The sequence below is a fragment of the Hypanus sabinus genome, chromosome 2 (genome assembly GCF_030144855.1).
Source record: "Hypanus sabinus isolate sHypSab1 chromosome 2, sHypSab1.hap1, whole genome shotgun sequence".
NCBI classification, from domain to species: domain Eukaryota; kingdom Metazoa; phylum Chordata; class Chondrichthyes; order Myliobatiformes; family Dasyatidae; genus Hypanus; species Hypanus sabinus.
This window is the reverse complement of record NC_082707.1, coordinates 212,035,324-212,054,219: the sequence shown is the minus strand read 5'-3', so window position 1 is coordinate 212,054,219 and position 18,896 is coordinate 212,035,324. Positions and strand designations below refer to the sequence as shown.

The 18,896-nt window shown below is 42.4% G+C and overlaps 1 protein-coding gene across 3 annotated transcripts in view; it reads right to left on the bottom strand.

Annotated features, from left to right (window-relative positions):
• syne3 (spectrin repeat containing, nuclear envelope family member 3) overlaps window positions 1-10,435 on the bottom strand; it is a 158,640-nt gene extending 148,205 nt beyond the window's left edge. The window contains exons 1-2 of one of the 3 annotated variants that reach the window (XM_059963131.1): window positions 7,466-10,435; window positions 6,699-6,859 (exon numbers count right to left, since the gene is read on the bottom strand). In XM_059963131.1, the coding sequence (XP_059819114.1) occupies window positions 6,699-6,845 (147 nt within the window). In that variant the 5' untranslated portion in view covers window positions 6,846-6,859; window positions 7,466-10,435. The remainder of the gene's footprint in view (window positions 1-6,698; window positions 6,860-7,465) is intronic. The other 2 variants (XM_059963136.1, XM_059963121.1) reach the window with 2 other exon arrangements.
• Window positions 10,436-18,896: the final 8,461 nt, after the last annotated feature.

Below are 18,896 nucleotides of genomic sequence, written 5' to 3'. Positions count from 1 at the left end.
GTGCTGTAATTGTTATATGGTTATAGAACTATTTGTTTTAAACTGAAGCCTCAAAGAGCTAAAGCCTCAACATCACCACTATCATCTGTCCATTCAGATGATGGCCACAGCACTCGGCCCTGCCTTCCTTAAATTTGCTCTTGCTAATCAATTCCAAATGCCAAATGTTCATCGGTCGAAGATCAATTACACTTCCTCGATTTGCCACTGCCTTTTTTCATTAAATCAGTGGACCTGAGTGAAATCCCTTCCTCTCAAACCTCTGATGTCCAGATTGGTCACTGGTCAAAGCTCAATTGTGGTTTGACTCCCCTACCCTGGTGATTAAAAACCTCTGGCCACCATAAACTTTGACCTTCATAAACTTCAATAAGGTCATCCTCAGCCTCTCATTATCAAGCCTTCCAGTCCCAGTAACATTCTACAGAATTTTTTGCACTCTTTCCAGTTTAAAGATATCCTTCCTATTGCTGGGTGACCAGAACAACACACAATACTCCAAGTCTCATCAACATAACGTCCCAACTCCTGTACTCAGTGTCCGCACTGATGAAAGAAAGTACGCTAATGCCTCTTCACCACCCTGTCAACCTGTGCCACCACTTTCAGAGAACTAAGGACCTGAACCCATACGTCTCTCTATTCTATCACACTCTCCAAGACTTGACCATTTACTGTGCAAGTACTGCCTGGTTTAACTTAATAAAAAGTAATACTTCACACTTGGAGTTAAATTCCATCTTCCATTCCTTGGCCCACTTTCCCAGTCCGTCTAGATCCTGATGACAACAGTCTTCACTGTTCTTTACACCACCAATTTTAGTATCATCCATAAAATTACTAACCACATTAACAACATCATTCAAGTTATTAATATAGATGACAAACAACAGTGGGACTAGCACCAATCCCTGGAGCCTCAAATCTCAGAATCAGAACCAAGTTTATTGTCACTGACTATTTGTTTCAGTAGTACAGTGCAAGATATAAAAAATAAGTTACAATAAATAAATGAGTGAAAAAGAATTGTAAGGTGGTGGTCATGGACCATTCAGATTGATCCATTTCCCTCTCACTCCCAGTCTTCTGCCTTATCCCCGTAACCTTTCATGCTGTGACTAATCAAGAACCTATCCATCTCCACTTAAAATACACTGATTAACCTAGTCTGCACAACTGCCTATGGCAAAGAATTCCACAGATTCACCACTCTCTGGCTAATGAAATTCCTCCTCATCTCAAAATAAATTACAAAAAAAAGAAATTCCTCTTCATCTCCGTTCTAAATGGATGTCTTCCTAGTCTGAGACTGTGCCTCCTGGTCTTAGACTCTCTCACTATAGGAAAGATCCACTATAACCCTTTTATTCTCAGAATCACTCTTGTGAACCTCCTCTAATTTCTCTCCAATGTCAACATATCCTTTCTTAGATAACATAGAAAATAGGTGCAGGAGTAGGCCATTTGGCCCTTCGAACCTGCACCACCATTCAGTATGATCATGGCTGATCATCCAACTCAGAACCCTGTACCTGCTTTCTCTCCATATCCCCTGATCCCTTTAGCCACAAGGGCCATATCTAACTTCCTCTTAAATATAGCCAATGAAACAGCCTCAACTGTTTCCTGTGGCAGAGAATTTCACAGATTCACCACTCTCTGTGTGAAGAAGTTTTTCCTCATCTCGGTCCTAAAAGGCTTACCCTTTATCCTTAAACTATGACCCCTCATTCTGGACTTCCCCAACATCGTAAACAATCTTCCTGCATCTAGCCTGTCCAATCCCTTTAGAATTTTATATGTTTCAATAAGATCCCCCCTCAATCTTCTAAATTCCAGTGAGTATAAGACTAGTCGATCCAGTCTTTCTTCATATGAAAGTCCTGCCATCCCAGGAGTCAATCTGATGAACCTTCTCTGGACTCCCTCTATGGCAAGAATGTCTTTCCTCAGATTAGGGGACCAAAACTGCACACAATATTCTAGGTGCAGTCTCACCAAGGCCTTGTACAACTGCAGTAGAACCTCCCTGCTCCTGTACTCAAATCCTTTTGCTATGAATGCCAACATACCATTTGCCTTTTTTACCGCCTGCTGTACCTGCATGCCTACCTTCAATGACTGGTGTACAATGACACCCAGGTCTTATTGCATCTCTCCTTTTCCTAATCGGCCATCATTCAGATAATAATCTGTTTTCCTGTTCTTGCAACCAGAGGATAACCTCACATTTATCCACATTAAATTGCATCTGCCATGAATTCGCCGACTCACCTAACCTATCCAAGTCACCCTGCATCCTCTTAGCACCCTCCTCACAGCTAACACTGCTGCCCAGCTTTGTGTCATCCACAAACTTGGAGATGCTGCATTTAATTCCCTCGTCTAAATCACTATTATATATTGTAAACAACTGGGGTCCCAGCACTGAGTGCGGTATCCCACTAGTTACTGCCTGCCATTCTGAAAAGGTCCCGTTTACTCCCACTCTTTGCTTCCTGTCTGCCAACCAATTTCCTATCCACATCAATACCATACCCCCAATACCGTGTGCTTTAAGTTTGCACACTAATCTCCTGTGTGGGACCTTGTCAAAAGCCTTTTGAAAATCTAAATATACCACATCCACTGGCTCTCCCCTATCCACTCTACTAGTTACATCTTCAAAGAATTCTACAAGATTTGTCAGACATGATTTTCCTTTCACAAACCCATGCTGACTTTGTCCGATGATTTCACCTCTTTCCAAAAGTGCTGTTATCACATCTTTGATAACCAACTCTAGCATTTTCCCCATCACCGATATTGGACTAACTGGTCTATAATTTGCCAGTTTTTCTCTCCCTCCTTTTTTAAAAAGTGGGGTTACAGTAGATCCTCAGGATCTAATCAGCAAATAAGGGACCCAAAAATGCTCACAACACTCAAGTGACGTCTCAATGTTACACCTTTGCTTTTATTTGCATAGCTCAAATACCATCTACAAATTTGCTGATGATACAACCATTGTTGATAGAATCTCAGGTGGTGACAAGGGGGTGTACAGGAGTGAGATATGCCAACTAGTGGAATGATGCTGCAGCAATAACCTGGCACTCAACGTAAGACAAAAGAGCTGATTGTGGTCTTCAGGAAGGGTAAGATGAAGGAACACGTACCAATCCTCATAGAGGAATCAGAAGTAGAGAGAGTGAGCAGCCTCAAGTTCCTGGGTGTCAAGATCTCTAAGGATCTAACCTGGTACCAGCATATTGATGTAGTCATAAAGTATAGCCACTGTCTTGAAAAGGGTACAGAGGAGATTTACCAGGATGCTGCCTGGTTTAGAGAGTATGGATTATGATCAGAGATTAAGGGAGCTAGGGCTTTACTCTTTGGAGAGAAGGAGGATGAGAGGAGACATGATAGAGATGTACAAGATATAAAGAGGAATAGATAGAGTGGAGCCTCTTCCCCAGGGCACCATTGCTCAATACAAGAGGACATGGCTTTAAGGTAAGGGGAGGGAAGTTCAAGGGGTATATTAGAGAAAGGTTTTTCACTCAGAGAGTGGTTGGTGCGTGGAATGTAGTGCCTGAGTCAGTGGTGGAGGCAGATACACTAGTGAAGTTGAAGAGACTGCTAGACAGGTATTTGGAGTAATTTAAGGTGGGGGGTTATATGGGAGGCAGGGTTTGAGGGTCAGCACAACATTGTGGGCCGAAGAGCCTGTATTGTGCAGTACTATTCTATGTTCTATGTCTTGCTGCCTTTATTAGAAGTTTGAAGTGATTTGGCATGTCAACAAATATGCTCAAAAACTTCTATAGTTGCACCGCGGAGAGCATTCTGACAGGCTGCATCACTGTCTGGTATGGAGGGGCTACTGCACAAAAACAAGCTACAGAGGGTTATAAATCTAGTCATGTTCATCTTGGGCACTAGCCTACAAAGTATCCAGGCCAACTTGAGGAAGCAGTGTCTCAGAAAGGCAGCGTCCATTATTAAAAACCTCCAGCAGCCAGGGCATGAACTTTTCTCACTCTTACCATAGGAGATACAGAAGCCTGAAGGCACACACTCAGGGACTCAGGAACAGCTTCTTCCCCTTTGCCATCCGATTCCTAAATGGACTTTGAAGCTTTGGACGCTACCTCACTTTTTTAATATACAGTATTTCTGTTTTTGCACATTTTTTAAATAATATATTTTGGGATGTAATGTTAAAATTGTACAAGGCATTGGTAAGGCCAAATTTGGAGTATTGTGTACAGTTCTGGTCACCGAATTATAGGAAAGATGTCAACAAAATCGAGAGAGTATAGAGAAGATTTACTAGAATGCTACCTGGGTTTCAGCAGCTAGGTTACAGGGAAAGGTTGAACAAGTTAGGTCTTTATTCTTTGGAGCGTAGAAGGTTGAGGGGGGACTTGATAGAGGTATTTAAAAGTATGAGGGAGATAGATCGAGTTGACGTGGATAGGCTTTTTCCATTGAGTGGGGAGATTCAAACAAGAGGACATGAGTTGAGACCTGGGGGCAAAAGTTTAAGGGTAACACAAGGGGGAACTTCATTACTCAGAGAGTGGTAGCTGTGTGGAATGAGCTTCCAGTAGAAGTGGTAGAGGCAGGTTCGGCATTGTCATCTGAAGTAAAATTAGATAGGTATATGGACAGGAAAGGAATGGAGGATTATGGGCTGAGTGCGGGCCAGTGGGACTAGCTGAGATAAGCGTTCGGCACAGACTAGAAGGGCTAAGATGGCCTGTTTTTGTGCTGTAATTGTTATATGGTTATAATATATTTAATATATGTAATTGATTTACTTGTTCATTTATTATGTTTTATTTTTTTCTCTCTCTCTGCTAGATTATGTATTGCATTCAACTGTTGCTGCTAAGTTAATAAAGTTCACGTCACATGCCGGTGATAATAAATTTAATTCTGATTATTTATAGTCTTCTTGAAATGAAGACTAACACTGCATTTGCCTTCCTCACTGACTCAACCTGCAAATTGACCATTACAGAATCCTGCACGAGGATTCCCAAATACTAAGTTAACTCAGTAGGTCAAGCAACATCGGTGAAGGGAAATAAACACCAGACAGAAGGGATGATGTACCATCCTGTGCTATGAATCACAATAAAACAACCATAAAAGCAATTGTGGCCATGATGCCTAAACCGTGGAACACATCACAACAGCATACCCGAGAAAATCTGCAGATGCTCGAAATTCAAGCAACACACACAAAATGCTGGTGGAATGCAGCAGGCCAGGCAGCATCTATAGGAAGAAGCACTGTCGACGTTTCGGGCCAAGACCCTTCGTCAAGATAGTAAGAGATTTGAAAGTAGGAGGGGGAGGGGAAAATGCAAAATGACAGGAGAAGACTGGAGGGGGTGGGGTGAAGCTGAGAGCCAGACAGGTGATTGGCAAAAGGGATACAGAGCTAGAGAAGGGAAAGGATCATGGGACGGGAGTCCTAAGGGGAAAGAAAGAGGGAGGGGAGCACCAGAGGGAGATGGAGAACAGGCAGAGAGAGAGAAAAAAACTAAATATGGGGATGGGGTAAAAAGGGGAGGGGCATTAACGGGAGTTAGAGAAGTCAATGTTCTTGCCATCAGGTTGGAGGCTACCCAGCCGGTATATAAGGTGTTGTTCCTCCAACCTGAGTATGGCTACATCTTGACAGTAGAGACCACCATGGATAGACATATCAGAATGGGAATACGACGTGGAATTAAAATGTGTGGCCACTGGGAGATCCTGCTTTCTCTGGCGGACAGAGCGTAGGTGTTCAGCGAAACGGTCTCCCAGTCTGCATTGGGTCTCACCAATATATAAAAGGCCACACCAGGAGCAGTATACCACACCAGCCGACTCACAGGTGAAGTGTCCTGGAAGGACTGTCTGGGGCCCTGAATGGTGGTGAGGGAGGAAGTGTAAAGGCAGGTGTAGCACTTGTTCCGTTTGCAAGGATAAGTGCCAGGAGGGAGATCGTTGGGAAGGAATGGGGGGGGGGGGGGGGATGAACGGACAAGGGAGTTGCGTAGGGAGCGATCCCTGCGGAAAGCAGGAAGGGGGGGGTAGGGAAAGATATGCTTGGTAGTGGGATCCCGTTGGAGATGGCAGAAGTTACGGAGAATTATACATTGGATCCAGAGGCTGGTGGGGTGGTAGGTGAGGACAAGGGGAACCCTATCCCGAGTGGCGTGGTGGGCGGATGGGGTGAGGGCAGAGGTACGGGACATTACAACAGCATACCCAGTGAGTTTTTTTTGCAGGGGTTACTTCATTTTGCCACTTGGCATCTGAAGAAGCTACTGGTGGATTGAGAGACCAGACATTCAGTGAGATTTCTGTCATATAAAAGATAATATAATCATTTACAAAAATCATATTAAAGCACGTGTCTCTGGGTATGCTTCCAGATTATGGAGGGCTATTGTATCGCACAACACTACAAGGTTCAGACAACACCCTGTCTGCTTTACTTTAGGCTTCCGACGCCATCAGCTGAATGCTGATGTTAACAAATACTCTGTCTTTGTGTACAAGTGACATACTTTAATCCTTATCCTACCATGTAGCATGAGAAAACTCAGAAATGATTTGCTTCAAGTGCTAGAAACTTTTTATTTAGTCTAATATATACATCAGACACATCCACGTGGATGCAGGAGAGGCAACTCCACAATGCACTAGCTACTCACCTTTGTCTCCTTCAGCCTGGCTTCAAGAATTTCCTTTGACCCTTGTACCTTGTCACAGGTTTGCAAACGTTCATGGATTGTTTGTATCCAGGACTGAGCCTTTGTGTAGCAAGTTTCAAAATCATCATCTTCTCCCTGCACAACCATTTCAGTAACTGGAACTGCAAAGAGAGAATCAGAACCAGATTTATTGTCATTGAGGAATGCCAAGATAGTGCTTATGGGCCATTCAGAAATCCGATGGTGGAAGGGAAGAAGCTTTTTTCTAAAATGTTGAGAATGCTCATACTGTACTGGATGAATAGGGTCCACACCTACCAACCAGGTGTTCCAGCCAGATGTAGTTTACTATGGGAAAGCAACGTGCTGTTTTCTGGGGCTCTGTGTGAAGAACAGAACAAACAGCCAATACAACAACTGCCAGAAGGAAAGTGAAGTCAGGGAGCAGCGGAATCCAAAGAGAAATTCGGGCTTATAGTGCAGAAGACAAAACATAAGGACAAAGTCTCCGCCCAATCCACTCCTCCAATAATCCGCAGAAATCGAGGCATAATACATCCAGTCCGAGCTGAAGCATCCTCCCCCGCGCGTCTCGCCTATGCCTGACCAGTCAAGGCCAAAGATCCGGCCCTCATCCACCTCCCTCTCTCCGGCCTTGCCTCCGTCTACAGCCACAGCTACGGCCCACCCTCTATGTAACGGCAACAACCTCGGGATTCACCGCATCTATCGCGCGCTTCCCGGAAGACGCAGACTGACCAACCGACCTCCGATATCGTCTGTTACTCCCGGCCTTTCCCACCGAATCAGCCTCGACTCCTCCACTCCCAGCGCGTCGCTTCCGCCGGGGACGTAGAGTCGGGGCCGGGCTGGGGCAGCAGTGGGCGGGACTAGAGGGCTGGGGCCGAGGAGATGGTTAGGACTGCTGCGGAGGGCAGCAGTTTTGGAGTAATGGGAGTGCAAAGTCGGAGCGGCTGCATACTGAAGGAACTCAAGTCGGTCAAGCTGTACCTTTGGAAATGAACAGTCAATGTTTCCGGCGGAGATGCTTCATCAGGACAGGAAAGGAAAGGAAAGGAAGGGGGAAGATGCCAGAATAAAAAGCAAGAAGGAGTACAAGCGCGAAGGTGAGCGGTGAGGGGGAAGGTAGCTGGGAGGTGATAGGAGAGGACAGAAAGGAACGTGGCAGAAAGGGAAAATGGAGAACCAGAGGGAGGTGATGGGCAATTGAGGAGAAGGGTTAAGAGTGGAAACCGGAATGGAAAAATAAAAGTAAGAAGGGAAAGTGGGGAAAAGTTATGAAAAGTAAGAAAAATTAATGTTCATGACATCAGGTTGCAGGCTACCTATTTGGAATATGAGGTGTTAACTTCTCTAACCTGAGACTTGCGGAGACATGGACTGACATGTCAGAATTGGAATTGAAAATGGGTGGTCACTGGGAGATTCTCCTTTTAGTAGTGGACAGAACGAGGTGCTCGACAAAGCAGTCCCCCGGACTGCATCAGGAGCACTGGATACAATCCTAGCAGGTAAAGTGTTGCCTCACCTGGCAGGACTGTTTGGGATCCCGAACAGTGGTGAGAGTGGAGGTTCAGGGGCAGGTGTAGCACTTGTCATATTTGCAGGGATAAGTGTCAGGAGAGTGATAAGTGGGGAGGAAAAGGGAATCACATAGAGAGTAATCCCTATGGAAAGCAGTCTGTGGGGTGGTAGGATCCTGCTGGAGATGTTAGAGAATGACATGCTGGATACAGAGGACTGTGGGGTCAGAGGCTTTTTCCCAGGGCTGAAATGGCTATCACGAGAGGGCACAGTTTTAAGGTGCTTGGAAGTAGGTACAGAGGAGATGTCGGAAAGTTTTTCTACGTAGAGAGTGGTGAGTGTGAGGAATGGGCTGCCGGCAATGGTGGTAGAAGTGGATATGATAGGGTCTTTTAAGAGACTCCTGGAGAGGTGCATGGAGCTTAGAAAAACAGAGTGCTATGGGTAACCCTAGGTCATTTTTAACTTAAGTACATGTTTGGCACAACATTGTGGGTCAAAGGCCCTGTATTGTGCCGTAGTTTTTCGGTTTTTCTATGTTTCTAAATTAAAATCTTCCACCATGACCACCCTGTTATTGTTGCATCTTTCCAGAATCTGTTTCAATATCTGCTCCTTGATGTCCCTGTTACTATTGGGTGGTCTATAAAAATCTCCCAGGAGAGTTATTGACCCCTTCCTGTTTCTAACTTCCACCCACAGAGACTCAGTAGATAACCTCTCCATGACTTCCTCCTTTTCTGCTGCCGTGACGCTATCTCTGATCAACAGTGCTATGCCCTCATCTCTTTTGCCTCCCTCCTGTCCTTTCTGAAACATGTAAAGCCTGGCACTCTAAGTAGCCATTCCTGCCCCTGAGCCATCCAAGTCTCTGTAATGGCCACAACATCATAACTCCAAGTACTGTTCCACGGTTAGTTCATGATACTCCTTGCATTAAAATAGACACATCTCAAACCATCAGTCTGAGAGCATCCCTTCTCTATCACCTGCCTATCCTCCCTCTCACACTGTCTACAAGCTTTCTCTATTTGTGAGACAAACTCCCCTCCCTCTGTCTCTTCAGTTTGGTTCCCACCCTCCAGTAATTCTAGTTTAAACTCTCCCCAATAGCATTAGCAAACTTCCCTGCCAGGACATTGGTCCCCCTTGGATTCAAGTGCAACTGGTCCAAATTGTATAGGTCACTTCTGCCCAAAAAGAGGTCCCAATCTGAATTCCTGCCCCCTGCTCTAATCCCTCAGCCACGCATTTATCCTCCACCTCACGCTATTCCAATACTCATTGTTGCCATGCACAGACAATAATCCTGTGATTACTACCTTTGCTGTCCTGCTTCTCAATATAACCATATAACAATTACAGCACAGAAACAGGCCATCTGGGCCCTTCTAGTCCGTGCCAAACGCTTACTCTCACCTAGTCCCACCTACCTGCACTCAGCCTATAACCCTCCATTCCTTTCCTGTCCATATACCAATCCAATTTTACTTTAAATGGCAATATCGAACCTGCCTCTACCACTTATACTGGAAGCTTGTTCCACACGGCTACCACTCTCTGAGTCAAGAAATTCCCCCTCATGTTACCCCTAAACTTTTGCCCCCTAGCTCTCAACTCATGTCCTCTTGTTTGAATCTCCCCTACTCTCAATGGAAAAAGCCTATCAATGTCAACTCTATCTATCCCCCTCATAATTTTATGTAAGGGGTTTCTTCTTTATGTTACTGTGTATGTTAATCAAAATGGCTTCTTTGTTTTATTAAAAGTAAGAATGCTTCTTTGTTATGATAACTGGAGAGAGAGTGCTTTCTCTCGCAGCTTGTTTGGGTTAAAATTACTGATAACGAGAATTGTATTCATTTGTTAACCAATTGGGATAGATGTTATTCTCTCTTCTGGGTCTGTAATCTATTGTTGGCGGGCTTTTAGGGAGTCAGTGCGAGGGGATGAGAGAGAGAGGACACAATGCTGTAAGCTGGGCGACAGAACAGACCCCGAGTGGGGGTCCGAGGCCAGGGTTTTTGGCGAGGAGAGGAAACGAAGACGGATGTGCCGGGGGTGCTTGGTTGATCACTTCGGGTGGTTCTGAGCTATGAGTCGAGGAGGTCTGAAGGAATTAAATGGTGGCCGAAAGACTTCATTAATTGAGCTCCAACGGTTGTGCACGAAGTGGTTTGGACTTTGATAAGTTTGGTGCCTTTTACTTTTCCTTTTATATTGTATCTCTATTAAGTACATAGTTCCAATAAGATCTATAAAGTAAACTCATTTAATAGTATATGGTGACTGTCTGTTATTTGGCGTGTTGGGGACATCACACAGCATCCACACAAGCTGATTTCCCAGCTTGGCGGAGCCAAAGGTTGCTCTCGGCAGACGGAAGCGAGCTGAGTGAGCCTGAGGCTTACTAGGGGTTACATTTAAATACCTCTATCAAGTCCCCGCCTCAACCTTCTATGCTCCAAAGAATAAAGACCTAACTTGTTCAACCTTTCTCTGTAACTTAGGTGCTGAAACCCAGGTATCATTCTAGTAAACACAAGGAAATCTGCAGATGCTGGAAATTCAAACACACACAAAATGCTGGTGGAACACAGCAGGCCAGGCAGTATCTATAGGAAGAAGCAGTGTCAATGTTTCGGGCTGAGACTCGTCGTCAGGACTGAAACGTTGACAGTGCATCTTCCTATAGATGCTGCCTGGCCTGCTGTGTTCCACCAGCATTTTGTGTGTGTTGTTTTAACATTCTAGTAAATCTCCTCTGTACTCTCTCTATTTTGTTGACAACTTTCCTATGATTTGGTGACCAGAACTGTACACAATACTCCAAATTTGGCCTTAACAATGCCTTGTACAATTTTAACATTACATTCCAACTCCTATACTCAATGCTCTGATTTATAAAGGCCAGCACATCAAAAACTTTCGTCACCACCTTATCCATTTGAGATTCCACCTTCAGGGAACTATGCACCATTATTCCTAGATCACTCTGTTCTACTGCATTCTTCAATGCCCTACCATTTACCATGTATTTCCTATTTTGATTATTTCTATCAAAATGTAACACCTCACACTTATCAGCTTTAAACTCCATCTGCCTTCTTTCAGCCCCACTCTTCTAACTGGCCTAAATCTCTCTGCAAGCTTTGAAAACCTACTTCATTATCCACAACGCCACCTATCTTAGTATCATCTTCATATTTACTAATCCAATTTACCACCCCATCATCCAGATCATTAATGTATATGACAAACAACATTGGACCCAATACAGATCCCTGAGGCACACTACTAGTCACCGGCCTCCAACCTGACAAACAGTTATCCATCACTACTCTCTGACTTCTCCCATCCAGCCACTGTTGAATCCATTTTACTACTTCAATATTAACACCTAAAGATTGAACCTTCCTAACTAACTTTCCTTGTGGAACCTTGTCAAAGGCCTTACTGAAGTCTATATAGACAACATCCACTGCTCTACCCTTGTCAACGTTGCTAGTAACCTCTTCAAAAAATTCAATAAGCTTTGTCAAACATGATCTTCCACACACAAATCCATGTTGACTGTTCCTAATCAGACCCGGTCTATCCAGATAATTATATATACGATCTCTAAGAATACTTTCCATTAATTTACCCACCACTGACATCAATCTTACAGGCCTATAATTGCTAGGTTTACTCTTAGAACCCTTTTTAAACAATGGAACTACATGATCAATACGCCAATCCTCCGGCACCATCCCCATTTCTAATGACATTTGAAATATTTCTGTCAGAGCCCCTGCTATTTCTACACTAACTTCCCTCAAGGTCCTAGGGAATATCCTGTCAGGACCTGGAGATCTATCCATTTTTATATTCCTTAAAAGCGCCAGCACTTCCTCCTCTTCAATCATCATAGTTTCCATAACTTCCATACTTGTTTCTCTTACCTCACACAATTCAATACCCTTCTCCTTAGTGAACAATCCCTAATTGTTCAAAATCTCCCCCATCTCTTTCTGCTCCACGCATAGCTGTCCACTCTGATTCTCTAAGGGACCAATTTTATTCCTCACTATCCTTTTGCTATTAATATAACTGTAGGAACCCTTTGGATTTATTTTCACCTTATTTGCCAAAGCAACCTTGTATCTTCTTTTAGCTTTTCTAATTTCTTTCTTAAGATTCTTTTTACATTCTTTATGTTCCTCGAGCACCTCATTTACTCCATGCTGCCTATATTTATTGTAGATCTCTCTCTTTTTCCTAACTAAGTTTCCAATATCCCTTGAAAACCATGGCTCTCTCAAACTTTTAACCTTTCCTTTCAACCTAACAGGAACATAAAGATTCTGTACCCTCAAAATTTCTCCTTTAAATGACCTCCATTTCTCTATTACATCCTTCCCATAAAACAAATTGTCCCAATCCACTCGTTCTAAATCCTTTTGCAAATTGTCCCAATCCACTCCTTCTAAATCCTTTTGCAACTTCCTTCTTAACTCCCTGTAGTCTGTTTTCAGGACCTCCTCCCTTTTTCCATCTATGTTGTTGGTACCAATATATACCACGACCTCTGGCTGTTCTCCCTCCCACCGCAGGATATCATGGACATGATCAGAAACATCTGGACCCTGGCACCTGGGAGGCAAACTACCATCCGTGTTTCTTTCCTGCGTCCATAGAATTGCCTGTCTGACCCCCTAACTATAGAGTCCCCTAACACTGCTGCCATCTTCTTCCTTTCCCTACCCTTCAGAGCCACAGGGTCAGACTCTGTGCCAGAGGCATGGCCACTATTGCTTCCCCCAGGTAGGTTCCCCCTCCCCCACCAACAGTACACAAACAGGAGTTCTTGTTGTTTAGGGGGACAGCCACAGGGGTACTCTGTAGTATCTGACTCTTGTCCTTCCCTCTCCTGACTCCTAACCCTAACCCACTTATCTGTCTCCCAAGGCCCCAGTGTGAGTACTTGCCTATGGCTCCTCTCTATCACCTCCTCACATTTCCCTGACCAGATGAAGGTCATTGAGCTGCATGTCCAGTTCCCTAACACAGTTCCTAAGGAACTGAAGCTCGATGCACCTGGTGCAGATATGGCCATCCTGAAGGCTGGGAGTCTCCCAGACATCCTACATCTAACACCCAGTACCAAACACAGGCCTTACTTCCTATTCTTCACAAGTAAGTTACCTCACCTCAACCCGTTATCGCCGAAGCCCCGTTGAGACAAAGCCCTCCTACTCTGACTCCCATTACTTTGTCGCCTGCTCCTACATCACCTGATCTATAAAGTTGTCTTCTTTTTAAACTCTTTCTGCTGGTCTAACTTGCTGATGTCCATGTGCCTGTGCAGTTGGTTCTTGACTAACCTTTAGGGAATCCTGCACAGGGACTCTCAAGTCCCTTTTATGCCTCAGTTTTTTTATATTTTCTCTCCATTTAGAAAATAGTCAACCCTTTCAATTCTTCTACCAAAGTGCATGATTATACACTTCCAGCACTATATTCCATCTGCCATTTCTTATCCCATACTCCAAATCTAATTCCTTCTGTAGCCTGTCTACTTCCTCAAAACTACCTACCCCTCGATCTATCTTTGTATTGTCTGCAGACTTTGCAACAAAGCCATCAACTTCATCATCCAAATCATTGACATATAATGTAAAAAGAATCGGTCCCAACACAGACCCCTGTGGAACCCCACTAGTCATCACAGCCAACCAGAAAAGGCTTCCTTTATTCCCATTTAAAAATTTTTTTTATTACTTATTATTGAAGATCAACAAAAAATACATTAAGTCAATATGTCATTATGTACAATGAAGAATTAAATTAGCAAATAACTGATTAACAAAGCTAAGCAATATATCAATAATAATAAGAAAAAAAATGTTTAGAAGAAAAAAAGAACCCCTACTAACTCAGAGAAAAAAAACCGTACTAATTGGAAAAAAAAGAAAAAAATACCCATTGGGAGCACAACCCCAGAGCTATACATCATACAAGCTTCCATAAAAGAAAAACATCAATCTGCTAACTCAAATCCATTTAAAGAAAAATTGGAAGGAAACCATATTAATTAACTCAAATCAGATGATAATAGTGGGCAAATGAACCCTACCTTCTCTGAAAATCAAATTGAGGATCAAAAGTTTGACTTATGATTTTCTCCAAATTAAGACAATAGACAATAGGTGCAGAAGTAGACCATTTGGCCCCTTGAGTCTGCACCGCCATTCTGAGATCATGGCTGATCATTCACTATCAATACCCAGTCCCTGCCTTGTCCCCATATCCCTTGATTCCCCTATCCATCAGATATCTATCTAGCTCCTTCTTGAAAGCATCCAGAGAATTGGCCTCCACCGTCTTCCGAGGAAGTGCATTCCACACCTCCACAACTCTCTGGGAGAAGAAGCTCTTCCTCAACTCTGTTTTAAATAACTGACCTCTTATTTTCAATCCATGCCCTCTGGTACTGGACTCTCCCAACATCTGGAACATCTGGAAGACATAGCATCACCTGAGAAAATCATTGCATCAAAGTAGGAGCGGAAGCATCATTCCATTTCAACAAAATAGCACTTAACCATATAACCATATAACAATCACAGCGCGGAAACAGGCCATCTTGGCCCTCCTAGTCCGTGCCGAACCCTTAATCTCACCTAGTCCCACCTACCCGCACTCAGCCCATAACCCTCCACTCCTTTCCTGTCTATATACCTATCCAATTTTACCTTAAATGACACAACTGAACTGGCCTCTACTACTTCTACAGGAAGCTCATTCCACACAGCTATCACTCTTTGAGTAAAGAAATACCCCCTCGTGTTTCCCTTAAACTTCTGCCCCCTAACTCTCAAATCATGTCCTCTCGTTTGAATCTCCCCTACTCTCAATGGAAACAGCCTGTTCACGTCAACTCTATCTATCCCTCTCAAAATTTTAAATACCTCGATCAAATCCCCCCTCAACCTTCTACGCTCCAATGAATAGAGACCTAACTTGTAACCTTTCTCTGTAACTTAATTGCTGAAACCCAGGTAACATCCTAGTAAATCGTCTCTGCACTCTCTCTAATTTATTGATATCTTTCCTATAATTCGGTGACCAGAACTGCACACAATATTCCAAATTTGGCCTTACCAATGCCTTGTACAACTTTAGCATTACATCCCAACTTCTGTACTCAATGCTTTGATTTATAAAGGCCAGCGTTCCAAAAGGCTTCTTCACCACCCTATCTACATGAGACTCCACTTTCAGGGAACTATGCACAGTTATTCCTAGATCTCTCTGTTCCTCTGCATTCCTCAATGCCCTACCATTTACTCTGTATGTTCTATTTGGATTATTCCTGCCAAAATGTAGAACCTCACACTTCTCAGCATTAAACTCCATCTGCCAACGTTCAGCCCATTCTTCTAACCGGCATAAATCTCCCTGCAAGCTTTGAAAATCCACCTCATTATCCACAACACCTCCTACCTTAGTATCATCGGCATACTTACTAATCCAATTTACCACCCCATCATCCAGATCATTTATGTATATTACAAACAACATTGGGCCCAAAACAGATCCCTGAGGCACCCCGCTAGTCACCGGCCTCCATCCCGATAAACAATTATCCACCACTACTCTCTGGCATCTCCCATCTAGCCACTGTTGAATCCATTTTATTACTCCAGCATTAATACCTAACGACTGAACCTTCTTAACTAACCTTCCATGTGGAACTTCTGGCCAATAATGTAACAAATGCAATTACCTGTTGGTCTGATGGAGAAATACCATGAATATATTGAGGGGTTATTCCACATAAAGCTGTCAACTTATTAGGTTGTAAATTAATTTTAAGACTTTAGAAATTGTAGAGAAAATAGACTTCCAAAAATGTTTCAATACAGAACACAACCAAAACAGTTGTGTCAATGTGGCTGCCTCGGTTTTACATCTATCACACTGACTATCAACATTAGATAACCTTTTAGACAGTCTCTCCTTTGTCAATTAGTAATGACTTACAATTTTAAATTGAATTAAAGAGTGACTGGCACAGATTAAAAAAGAGTTGACCGACTTCAAAATCCGCAACGGATCTTCTGTTATCAAGGTCACGTTAAGCTTTCTCTCCCAATCTTGCTTAATCTTAAGTGAAGGGTAATTGTGCTGTTGTAACAATAAATTATAATTTTTTCCAATAAAACCATTCACTAAAGGATTCATTTTTAAGATAATATCTAACAGGTCAGAATCCTGTATATATGGAAAATTACTTAAATATTCTTGTAAAAAGTGTCTGACCTGAAGGTATTGCAGGAAATGTGAATACGAGAGAGAATATTTAGTTACTAATTTCTCAAAAGACATCAATTGGCCATCTTGGATCAGATCCATGAAGGAATAAACTCCTTTATTCCTCCAAAGAAGAAAGGTAGGATCACTTAATGAAGGTTTAAATAAATAATTTTGATAAAGTAAAAAGTTTAAATTTTTTAAGATTAAAAAAATTACGAAATTGGAACCAAATTCGTAATGACTGTTTAATCACAGAGTATAAATTTAAATTAGTAATTTTGGCCAGTTGTGCAGGTAGAGAATCTAAGCATTCAGTTGCGAATCAGCCCAAATGGTCATTCATTTTTATCAGCCCAATATAACCAAAAACACATATAATGTACATTAACAGCCCAATAATGCATTCTTAAATTAGGCAGAGCAAGACCTCCATGTTATTTTAATTTTTGTAAATGATATTTACCAATTCTTGGTCTTTTATTATTCCAAACAAAAGATAAAATAATAGAATCAACCTGATCAAAAAACTTCTTAGTTTTAAAAAAAAGGGACATATTGAAATACATATAAAAATTTGGTAAAATCACCATTTTAACTGCATGAATTTGGCCAGCTAACAAAAGTGTAAGTGGATTACATCTACAAAATAATTGCTTCATAAAATCGACTAAAGGAGCCAAATTAGCTTTATAAAGGTCTTTATGATTTTTAGTAATAATAATACCTAAATATTTAAATGAGTCCATAACTCTCAAAGGAATGTCATCACATATATAGAAGCAGAGTCACTTAGGGGAAATAATTCACTTTTATGAAGGTTTAGTTTATATCCTGAAAACTTTCCAAAATTGTTTAATAGTTTCAGTAATCTAGGAATGAATTCTTCAGGATTTGAAATATAAACTAAGAGATTGTCAGTATAAAGGGAGATCTTATGAACAGTCCCATTTATGAGAATTCCATGAATATCTTTAGCTTCACGAAGTGCAATAGCCAAGGGTTCAAGCACCAAATTAAATAACAAAGGACATAATGACACCTTTGTCTCATACACAGCAAAAGCCGAAGAAAAGGAGATCTGCAATTATTAGTAATGACAGTAGCAATTGTAGCAAACAGAACAAAACAAAAGAGATTGTTGTTGACTTCAGGAGGGCACGGAGCGACCACTCCCCGCTGAACATCGACGGCCCCTCGGTGGAGAAAGTAAAGAGCATCAAATTTCTTGGTGTTCACCTGTCAGAGAATCTCACCTGGTCCCTCAACACCAGCTCCATAGCAAAGAAAGCCCAGCAACGTCTCTGCTTTTTGCGAAGGCTGAGGGAAGTCCATCTCCCCCCCCCCCCCCCATCCTCATCACATTCTACAGGGGTTGTATTGAGAACATCCTGAGCAGCTGCATCACTGCCTGGTTTGAAAATAGCATCTCGGATAGCAAGACCCTGCAGCGGATAGTGAGGTCAGCTGAGAAGATCATCGAGGTCTCTCTTCCTGCCATCACAGACATTTACACTACACACTGCATCTGCAAAGGAAACAGCATTATAAAGGACCCCATGCACCCCTCATACAATCTCCTCCCTCCTGCCATCTGGAAAAAGGCTCCGAAGCTTTCAGGCTTTCATGACCAGACTATGTAACAGTTCCTCCCCCCCCACGCTATCAGACTCCACAATACCAAAGCCTGGACTGACACCTTGCCCTACTGTCCTGTTGATTATTTATTGTAATGCCTGCACTGTTTTTGTGCACTTTATGCAGACCAGTGCAGGTCTGTAGTCTAGTGTAGCTTTCTCTGTTGGTTTTTTTTATTATGTAGTTTACTCTAGTTTTTGTAGTGTGTCATGTAACACCATGGTCCTGAAAAAGTCTCATTTTTACTATGCACTGTACTAGCAGTTATGGTCGAAATGACAATAAAAGTTGACTTGACTTGAATAGGGCTTTTATATATCATTCTGATCCACTTATTAAAATTAATACCAAAGCCAAACTTCTCTAAAACATTAAATAAGTATTTCCATTCAACTCTGTCAAATGCCTTTTCAGCATCAAGAGAGAAAACACATTGGGGAATCTTAGAAAAGGATGAATATATAACATTTAACAGTCTCCGAACATTAGAGAAGGAATAATTGACCTTTACAAAACCTGTTTGGTCTTGAGAGATCATTTTAGCTATAAAATTTTCCAGCCAATTAGCCATTATTTTTGAAAGAATTTTAGCATCCACATTTAATAATGAACTAGGTCTATATGAAGCGCAGTCAGTAGGGTCTTTCTTAAGAATTAAAGGAATAGAAACTTTATAAAATGTGGGAGGTAACTCTCCTATCAAAAAAGAATCTTCAA